At 33.7% G+C, this 11623-nt stretch overlaps 1 protein-coding gene across 1 annotated transcript; it reads left to right on the plus strand.

Annotated features, from left to right (window-relative positions):
* Nucleotides 1–8428: 8428 nt before the first annotated feature.
* On the plus strand, nt 8429–11082 carry LOC149551104 (EPIDERMAL PATTERNING FACTOR-like protein 1). The gene is made up of 3 exons (XM_089789628.1): nt 8429–9531; nt 10088–10161; nt 10257–11082. Exons 1-3 carry the CDS (start codon nt 9450–9452, stop codon nt 10509–10511), a joined length of 411 nt encoding a protein of 136 aa, XP_089645754.1. The 5' UTR covers nt 8429–9449; the 3' UTR covers nt 10512–11082.
* Nucleotides 11083–11623: the final 541 nt, after the last annotated feature.

Genomic DNA, 11623 nt, shown 5'->3' on the forward strand with positions numbered 1-11623 from the left:
ATAGAGTTTTGTTTCCCATAAATTCAATATTCACAAAAGTCAAAACAAAAATTACAATGATTCATACCTTCAAAAAGGTTTTTATTCTTCAAGGTCCTTATATCATTCTCTCCAATGTGGCCATGTATTTGGTGTCATTACACAGTATTATCTATAGGTAACTTTGATTCAAATAAAATTCATCCTTAGGTGCCAAAAATTCATGACCATCTACTAAACTTGAAACCCTCACCTCTTCCAAAAAAGTTTCAACAAATTTTGTCTTCACATAATTACTATATAACACTCAATAATGTATACATCTATATATACAATGTGGCAATTTTTACACCTTTGACAGTCACCATGATACCTCTCACCATTTCTCATATTACATTAGAAAAGGCTACTTACATAGTTGAATCAATTAGTTTTCTCATAGATAAAGAAATAATGTCTTAGACCAAAGAGATGCAATACACCATTAATATTTCTTATATTTTTACCAATAGGAAACTTGATTCTAACTTTACCACAACCAACAATAATTAAGTGAGATTTATCATCCAAGTACACTTTATCTCCATCAAATTATTTATATAAAAAAGGATCATATATATTGAAAGTCATATGAAAAGGTGCACTTAATTTAATTAATCATGCATGAATGGCCAAAATTCCAATGAACACATCACCATCTTCCTTCTTAGACTTGGAATCAAATTCCAATTACTCTCTTTTTGTCTTTGTAGTCCTTATAGATATGTCCAAGCTTACCACAATTTCCAAAATTAACTTTGTGTTTTTCATGAGATATGAATATCCCCCTTGATTTATATTTATTAAACTTATCATTATTATTTATTTTTTTCTTAGTTCTTCTAAGAGTAGTTGGGACTTCAAGTAGCACTGATGGATACCTTCATCCTCATCTCTTCAAAATGATGAGATCCCACCACATATTTAGTCCTCAAAATAATATAACCACTATTGATGGCTATAACAATAGAATCTTACAAATTAAGAAAAGAACAAACAAAGATTTGGCATTCATCCTCCTCATCCATCTTAACAGGTCAACCGATGCTAACTGAGCCACTAACATATTAAATTCTTCTAGGTGGTCTTTAATATTTTTACCCTCCTCTATTCTCAAAGAATATAATATTTTCCTCAATAAAATTTCATTTACTAAAGATCTAGCTTGATACATCTCCAAGCTTCTTCCAAATCTTCTTTGTAGAGGACTCTTCATGGACACATATTATAAAAGAGTGTGTACGACACAATTTGGTAGGATCCTTAGCTTTGTGGTCCACAATAACATACTTAGTAGCCTCATCTAGACCTTAGGTATTATGACCTCATCAACAACATTCTACAAATCTTGATCTTTTAATGGATTATCCATCTTTAGTTTGCACACTTCATAATTATTTCTAATAAATTAATCCATTAGTATCTAAAAAATCCTATAATAAGATCACAAAGTATATTCTACACAAGATCTCACTCAAATATGGATTAGTTCAAAAATTCAATAACCAACAAATGTTTAACTAAAGGTGATTAGGCTCTGGTACCACTTTTAAAGAAGTTGAGTAGTAGAAAAACTTCTTGCACTAAATTTGAGTAAATGGTAATATAAAAAATCTCTTGAATATTTTTCATAGTTTTAAAAATATTATACAAACAACATACAATTCACAACACAATGATTTTTACACGGGGAAAAGTTTTTTGAGAGAAAAGAACTCACACTCCAAAACCCCTCTAAGTATTATTAAAAAAAATCACATATTCCAATATATTTTTAGAGCCAGCTTCTCTCACAATTATCACAAACTAGCTATATGGACATAATTAAGTTGTTATATGACTCCTACACCCACCCTCCATCTCATGGACCTAATATAAAGGATATATGCTACATGAGATCATCAAATGGTATTAAAAAACCATGGGCTAATTTTTTTATAAGAGACACCCATCTTGATTCAAGGGAGAAGGAGAAGAAGAAGAAAAGAAGAAACCAAAAAAAAGGAGAAGAATGTTGGTTGCACAAAGTGTTGTTTTGGTGAGTGTCATCACAAAATGAGTTATTTGAATTGAAAGTTATTTGTCTATACTTGCAATTCATAGGATGAGGTTTTGTGTGTAGTATGGGTTATCTGAATTGAATGTTATTTGTCTATACTTGCAACTCATAGGATGAAGTTTTGTATGTATGTTGATGAACAAATTTGTCTCCCCTTTGTGAATTTGAAATGACTAACTCCATACCTAGGTTGGGAAACAAATAAAGTTCACAATAGTTGGGAAAACATATATTAATCATTTCCCTCTAAATTTTGATAGGTACAACTCCCTCTTGATATATTTTCAATGAATTTATATTTTAGGAAAAAACATGCATGTGCACTTTTACCAAAAAGTACTTAAGGTTCTCTCGCATACTCTTAGTTACGAAGGAAGAATTCAAAATTTACAAAAGATTTGAGTAAATTGAGAAGCAAAAAGTTTCCTAAAAATCACACAATGCTTGGAAAACTAAGATATTAAATAATATATCGAAAGAATGATAACTTGTAATAAACAACAATCACTATCACAAAGCAACTGATATAATAATTAACAAAGTAACTATTAAATCCAAGTTCAAACACAATGTTTCAAACACTACTATGTATTGAAAGATGCATATGTGTAAGTCTTTGAGATCAAAGTTTCAAAATGAACATTCAGATTATCAAACTTTCTTTTTTGATAGATCCAAAAAAGAAAATATTTGAAGTTACTATTAAGCTATCTTTTTCTATCTCAAATCTAACCCTTAACCAGTCTTGTACTCTAGCATATATAGTATCAAATTACAAGAGGCCTCCATCAAAACCCAGCCATCTTTGTTACAAAATGGTTATGAAAACTAACTAATTAAAATATTCTTTGAAATTTTTTTAAAAATGAGAAAGACAACTAACGCGCAACTAATTTGCTTCATCGAGCTTATCCTCCCCTAATGTGGTTTGCTTAACCAACTTCTAGCTCCTAAAAGAACTCACAAACTCTTGGACTGCTTGAGAGTGTGGATTCTTTAGACTTAGTAACTTTTCCCTATAGGTGTGCTTTTGTCACTTGAGTTCTTTAATTCTTTTTCTCTACCTAGGTAAATGCTCTCAGTTCAGGTATAGCATAGAATCCACATTAGCCATTGTGGTAAAGCCTTGGGGAGTCTGGGTGTCATTGTCTTCGATCCTAAACATGGCATCTTGGAAACTTTTTATCAAAGTCTCTAAATCTATATTTCCATCCTCAAACTGTAAATTACCAGTGGGATTGATTATATGCATGTCTTCAAGACTTCCTAATGCATTCCTTTGATTTCATTCTTAGTTGCCTGTATTTCTTCTAAGGAAACTTTAAATAAAGAGTTCTTCCATTTCATTTTTCTTTTCAGTATAAGGAGCATGCAAGGATCTACAGTTTTCATGGAATTTTTAGTAAGGAAGTTCATCACCCCATACTTCTCAACTTCTTACACGTAGAAAAAAATCACCTGACATCTAGCCTCATATGCTTCTCACACAAGTATAAGGTTTTGGATTTCCCCAAGCAACACCTCCCCTTTTGTATATGTAGCAGTGAATTCTAGAATGAACTTACTTTCTTCTTCTATAACAGATCTAATCTAATTGTTCATTACTTCTGAGAAGAGTTTTCCCTTTTGCATGTGTTTGAGTAGTTGTTGGTTGTCAGAGGAATTAGAATCAAATAATTTGGGAGGCTGGATCAGGGGGAGAACCCCAACATTCATCAAGGAATCAATTTATTCAGTCATAGTGACAACCAGTCACTTTAGTTCCCTCTTTTCTTGGTTGCCTTTCTCAAACTGATTCAACATGTGATCAGCTAAGAATTTAAAAAGATGATTACCAGTATCCCGACTAATGACTCCCAAGTCCATGGTCATAACCTCAAAATATTTAGCTTCCACTTCATGTACACCTTCTTTCTATTTGTAAGTGATTACTTCTGTGATCACCTTTCCTGTAGAAGGATCTTTGGTTAGGAAAGCATTTTTTTCACCTTCTTATTTTTAGGAGTGAGAGTGGCATATTTAGTGACTATGTCCTTGACTGGCAAAGAGACAGGACTTAAGATACATTTTTTGTTCACTGAATTGGATAACTAGGGAGGAATAGTGCTTGCAGTTGTCACCCCTTTTCCCCTATTTAGCAAGAGTCATGAAGCCTGGTTGAATCACATTTATATTTTTTGACACTTCTATGTTCATCCCTTGATTTTTTGGTAGCATAAGGGTGTCTTCATTATCCAATTCTAAATCCATGAACTCAAGTTCTTGAACTATTGTCTGAATTGGTGTCACAAACTTAGTTTTAGATCTCATTCTAGGAGCCGTTGGATGAACTGATGGTTCTTTGGTTGTCGATTTAGGTGGGGACACTCACTTTTTCTTCTTAGTTGTGGAAATACTACTTGCATGATCGAATAAAAGGGGAATGTCAAAAGGAAAAGATTGATAGAAAGAAATACCCTTTGTAGGTTTTTCAATTTGCATTGAACTGGTTGATTTGATCCTTTTCTCTCACAACCAATTGTCCGTGCATTCTAGTATGAACCTAGACATAAAGTTTATCTCATCTTCCTCATTTCTATCCCAATCAATCTCAGAAAGGACCTATTCAACTACTTCCTTACATCCTAGTTTGATGACTTCTAAATCGTCTTCAACAAGCCCTTCTATTTTGAGTTTCAATTTCAACATAATGATTTGAGAAATTGTTAACCTTGAATGGTCTCCTTTTATGGCTTCTTTCTCACTGCTACAATCTTCCCATAGGTCTTCAAGGTGAGGTACTGATTGAATCTAGTCTCCTAGGCCAAATACTAGTTTTGCAAAGTTTTTATTATCAAAATTTCTCCTTTCATGATAAAACCCCAAATTTTTGTTCAACAAATCACTCACAATTGTTGAAGCATTGATCAATGTATTGCTAGCCAGAGAACTAAGTTTAATGGGGAACATGGATTCTCATTTTTCCTCGGGGAGATTATCTTTCACCACGTAAAAAATTTTCCTACATACTTCAGCAAGAACAAAACAATCTAGCACATACCTTGACAACTTGATTAGTTCCTCCTCAAAGACCCCTATTCTTATGTAAGTGAACCTGGGGAATTCGATGTAGAAACTTCCATAGATTTGAACTAAATTTTGGGCTTCTGAAGACATTCTACACATCGTAGTTTTGGTGAGGTTAAGATGTAAATTTGTACCAAGAAAACATCATGCACTTTCCTAAAATCCTCCAACACTCTGTCTTTCTCAACAGAGGGCAGTATTGATACATTGTGATGTCTTCGCTCCATGGTTCATGAGGAATTATGGTGAGATTACACACGCATGCAAGACAATAGCTTAAATAGGAGGACATCTAGAATTCCTACCCAATGGTTTGTGAATGTTTAATCTTTAGAGATAACTGTCATACAAGATTTGGCTTTCCCACTTACATCACCAACCATCCACACTCAACGGTACTAATTTTGGGGGGGGCCTCTATATAATTATTAGGATGTCACCTTTTACGCTTTAGAGATAACTGACATATCAATCATGGATTTTAACTCTCAGCGTCAACTTTCAATTTTGGAACTCATTTGAACCTCTTTGAACATTGGTTCAAAGTGGTTTGGATGCAACCTGTGACATATTTGGTAAGTCCCACCTACAAAACAAAAGTTAGTCCAAAACCTTCAATGGAACCAGTTTGAACTCCTACATTTTGATCAAACATGTTTGCAAAATAAAAATAAAAATAGAATTGTTTTCTCCTATTATAACCTCATATCTCCCTTCAACTACCATGTACAATGTGCTCAACTATCAAGGAAATAGAACACTACTCTCAAATTCACATATTTGCATACCAAGTCATATTCCAATAGGTATAGTTTACTATTGGAAATTTGTTCAGTGCTCCCCTCAAGATTCGTGACAAGGGCTTAAGTGCCTTCTATGTACTATAAGTTGAGTGGTTGTACTGAGCATTGATAAATCAATTTTTTGGTGCAATGACGACCCCACTCTAACAAATGGTATCAAATCTTGGTCATAGGTTCAAATCCGCAGACCCTTAGGTGACAATGGCAGAGAGATTATTGGAAATTTGTTTAGCACTCCCCTCGAGATTCGTAACAAGGGCTTAACTGTCTCTTATGTACTAGTAGTTGAGTGGTTGTTTCAGGCATTGATAGATTGGTCTTTTGGTGCAACAGCAACCCCACTCTAACAAGTACATCATATGTACTAACTCTAGAATAAAAACTAAAACATGACAATTTTCATTATTTTGGATGTATCTATTAGATTGAAGGTTATTATGAAGCCTCTAGATAGAAGTAGTTTAACACATAGCTTGCAAGATAAAATTTGGAGCATTTGCATGGCTAGATATCATAGCTTCATCCCCTCAAACAACATGTTTAAGAAGAAATGCCAAGATCGCCTTGGTCTCTATCCAAATCCAACTCCAAGAAACATATCAGAGTGGTCCTCTTTAAAAAGGAAATCCAACTCTAATACAATATTTTTAAAATTTAAAAAAAAAAAATCTAATATAAAGCAAAAAACTCAAAGAGAAAAATAAACATACATTTCCAATCTTCAGACAATCTAAAACCAAAGAAGCCAACATGTTCCACACATATGTAATGCTTTGACACACATGTGTGAGCAAGGAGTCTTACCTAGTTGTATCATCACCTAGGTCTTCACTACATTTAAGCTTACTTGGGTATGAGTAGAATAATCATTACTTTTATATCTCAAGCCATAGTTTTTTATTAAGATATGTGTTGTAATTAATTGTAATCCTATGTCCCACCTTGGTCTATATTATGAAGGGATTTTCTTGATACATTCTCAATAGTCTCGATCAATTAATCATCCTTGCATATGTACATCCTTTGATATAATAACATCATCCTCTCTGGTATTTATTGTTCTTTCAATGAGGCTCCTAGATAGATCTTTGATGGTTACGTCCTCAATCAAATCTCACATAATGCTCTTATAGAAGAGTCTCAAATGATAAGATTGAGATTAATATGTATGTTTTAATCCTGTAAGACATGCATCTTATATAATCTTATGTCTCGGATGGGTCTATATAACCAAGTTGTTCCCTTTAAATTCTCAACAACTTAATCATCATTTTATATGTCCATCTTCTAATAGGAGTAACATTGTCCTCCCATATTGACCTTTCTTGTTATTTCTTTGGAGCTCCTAGATACATCTTCAATCAAGTCTTACATGATATAGAGTATTATATACTGACTCTTATAACAAAGGTCCAATTTTCATTCATTTAATGGTCCAATTTTCCAATCTTTTTTAAATATCAAAACATCTTCACTCATTTAATGGTCCAATTTTCTAGGCTTTTTCAAATTAAATAATATATGTGATGTAGTAATTCATGTGTGAAGAACTTTAAGTATTTGATATTGAGTTCAAATGTGTTAACCTTAAGTTGTGTTACAATGAGGATTTACACATTGAGAATTGGGTATAAGTAGTGTAACCAAATGACCAACTTCCTAGTCAACATCAATAATAAGAGGTCTAACATTTAAAAGAATCTAAAGATAGATTAATGATATTTGTCCTACAAACTATTTAGTCTGGTGAACACCATTAAAACCATTCATCTAAGGAGTTTGCATCAATTAAGATGTGAAACTGAAAGATGGATGATATCTAAAGAAGAGAGAAATGAAAGAAGATGTTGCTATTGCACTAGAGAAGTTGTGGAGACACAATGGTATACATTAAGAAAATATTTAGTCTACAAGGATATTTAGATCAATTACATTAGCACACTAAATGCTAACACATTGAGTAATTTATTCGAAGAAGAAACTATTACAAGGGTTGTAGATTGCCTTGTCAAGATACAAGCAGAAGATTCAAAATGTAAAAGGGAAAAGAAATTTCATTGATTGTGTACACTACTCGGTCCTATTCGTCATTGTAAATAGACATACTTTTTTAAAAAATAGTAAGTCACACCTTCAAAACTTACTCGTAGACAAACCTTAATTGTAGTTAAATACTTAAATATCTATTTTATGTTTCTAAAAAATAAACACCTCTTGGTATTTCATAGACCCTCAATAGGACTAATCCCCCTTTTCTACTGCAGTGTCCACTCATTCAAAATGTTATGCTTTCACCTCAAGCTGTGTATTACAGTAAAGATGTGCACGTTGAACATTTGGGTAGGCTATATTTCCAAGAAGGAAGTGTACGATGGAAAACCATCACATTGACACTCAAAGTGACTTGCTGTACCGGTACCGTTAGATGCATTTGCCAACCTGTTAAACGTATAAACTTTAATGAGCTCCTACTCTTGACATTACGTTAGCGTGTGAGTGTAGGCCAACACACAAGCAAAATACAACTCTGTCGAAGAAACCAAAGCAAACTGAGCCTGATGAAATCCGGACATTCATTCAGTCTGTCAGTTAACAGAATCTTGGGCTTCCGCTTATTGCAACTAACCCAAGGAATAATTCAGGGCGGCCCAAATTTCTTTGCCAACATTACACGCTTTTCTCTTTCAATCACATTCCCTTGAGCCCTCCCTTGTGTTTACGTGAAGAAAATTTGTCTGTAAAACCCAATTTTTTTCTGTGTACTTGGTAATGAATTGACAAATGTGCAGAGCTGAAAATGTGTGCAGAGTGGGAAAGCCTTATTTGGTATAGATAATAGCTGGAAGGCCAAATTGTGGTGATTTAGAAACAAGGACATTTTGAGGTCTTTAGGTTGTCTAGTTGTGTAGTTGTGTCTTCCCATTTTTGGAAGTTCCCTATTTGTATAGCTTTCATTCTTCTATCATGAGTCTATGTTAATCATCTTCTTCAAGATTTCTCAACAAGTTCTGTGTTTTTGAATTTTTTTTGTAGTGGTGAGTCTGTTGGGTGATTTTTGAGTTGAAAGAGAGAGCAGGGCTCAAATTGTTGAGCCATTCAACATTTTGTTGGATTTCAAATAAGGGGTGATTTTTTCTACTGGGTTTTGATGGGTTATTTTGGATGACCTTTTTCATAGAAGTTTTGGGTAGCTTTTAAACAATCCCTTGGCTTAAAATCTGCTTCAACCTGAGATCTTTCTTGCCTGATCTTGTACTGTTTGTAGTGGAGAAGAAGCTGTTTTAGTGATTTCAGTGCGTTAGGTTTGGATTTCAGTGATGTTGTTTGATGAAATTATTTGCAATACATGGTTCAAGATTTCATTTGGGACAAGTGCAGTACTACAGGCAGCTTCCTTTATAGTGGTGTAGGAATTATAAGAAATCTTCACATTGGAATCCTAAGCTGTTTAGTTCTATATAAAAGAGAGAGAATAGCTCATAAAAGGAAATACATTTGGAGTCATGCTAGTCAAAACAAGCTGTGGATTCATGCTCTTTTGGCTTCAGATGATCATACTGCTGTCTTCCGTCTCTATTATCAATGGTGAGGATTATTGATCTTCATATATTTAGAAAAAAAGTTCAATGTTAGTCAATTTACTATAAATCTTTAATTGTGTTCAACTGAATGATCTCTAGGAGTTTGTGGGTATTGTCAGTCATTATAAATTTGATGTGGATTCAACCGAATGATCTCAACGAGTCTGTGGGAGGGATGAATCAATATACATTCAATGTTCATTCAACTGAACGTTCCTATTTTCTGTTATACATTTTTTTTGTTATTCATTCCCATGATGGATCACAGAGTGTGATTCAAAAAGTTGATGCTGAAAACACACAATCTAATCTAGATGTTCCGAGTTTGTGGGTATTGTGACTCATAAATTTAATGTGGATGAGAATTTGTTGTAAGGAAGAGGACTTAGTTGTAGTTGAGAGTGTTTTGGTCGTTGTCATGACTCAAAACATTTATTACAACACTTTCAGAAACATCCTATCATTTTATTTTGGGTGACATTACTACTTAAAAGCTTTTAATATTCTATATGATGGTATTTTCCATTTAATTCAAACATAGAGTTCAAATTCATTTGCAGGAAGGTCTCCTCCAGTGGATACAGCTCACCTTCTGGATAAGGCCAGATATGAAGCGCATCAGCCTATGGATGAGGTGTGTACTTAGTGCATTAATATAATTATTCAGGTCTTTGTCGTATAGTTTTCAATTAGAAAGTTGTTATAACAGTTGTTATTCTTGCTCTGCAGAAGACAGATTTATACCAAGGCAGTGAAAGGTACGAGCTTGTTGAACTGAAATCACAGATAGGATCAAAACCGCCAAGATGTCAAAGCAAGTGCAATTCATGCAAGCCATGTGAAGCAGTGCAGGTCCCTGCAGTGCCACAGAACAGGAAAATTAGCAGAGATCCCAACACACCAGCTGCTGGTACACAAGAATACTCTAATTACAAGCCCATGAGTTGGAAATGCAAATGTGGAGATAAGCTCTTCAATCCTTGAATGCAGCCAAATCTTTATCATAGAATATGTTTAGTCTGACAGAGTTATCTACTTGTCTATATATGTAAGTCATATAAGTGAATACTTGAATTATTAGTTCGGTATGATACAAGTGAGGTTACAAATGAAAAACCTCATTCTCAGTATAAAAATACATTCTTATTAAGAATGTGAGTAGTTCAAATCTGCGATACGGTAAGTCAGTAAAGACACAAAGCATGTGGCAGGGGTTGAATGAACGAATGAAGATATTTTAATGATGTCTACGAGAGAGAGCAGTCTATGGAACGGCAAAACAAAGATCTACAATATTTTCATGTCCTTTTCAATATCAGCCCTTCTGTTATGAACTTGCATCTATTTGAAACATAAAGATCGTTCAACTATCCAGCTATTTTTAATATATTGTATTGTATTTTACCATTATGACAAGTCATTGAAGAGGACTTGGTCATGTCTTCAGCCTTCTGAATATAGAGAGTTTGGATTATGATTTTTTCAATTTTCATACCCAAGAGTTTGTATTGATATAATTAAATGCATCCAGAATCACGTAATGTTCTGAATTCAACTTCTTGGTCAAGTTCACTTTTTCATCTGAACTGTATTCTGCCCTGATCGATGACAGAACAATCTCTGTTATTGCTAAATAAACCTAATGTCAGAGCTCTTTTTCAAAAAGCTCCTGTTCTCCGAGCTTAGCAAAAATGTCAAAGTTATCCAAGTGGGATTCATGTATATAGTTTTCAGTGATGTAAGACTGCTTTTCGTTTCAGTTTGGTAATAACCAGCAATGGCAGCAGCAGAGATGAAAAAGAGATCTTAAAATTGAGAAAATGGTAAACGTCACAACAAACTAATATCTAAATCATTTAATCAAAAAGTTGTCAACTTCAAATCAGAAATTATAGTAAACTTCGCAACAAACTAATCTCTAAATCATTTTAGCAAACAGTTGTCAACTTCAAATCAGAATAAAATTGGTTTCTCCATATGTTTTTGACAGCTTTCAACTTGTATGTTTATAAAGTTCCTCATCTAAGAGAATTATAGGCATATTGATGTCACGGGTTAACTGATTTCAATATCCTCCATGATTTTCACAGATTTGA

This window comes from Cupressus sempervirens, chromosome 6 (genome assembly GCF_028749045.1).
Source record: "Cupressus sempervirens isolate cs-2001-9-10 chromosome 6, ASM2874904v1, whole genome shotgun sequence".
Lineage (NCBI taxonomy): Eukaryota > Viridiplantae > Streptophyta > Pinopsida > Cupressales > Cupressaceae > Cupressus > Cupressus sempervirens.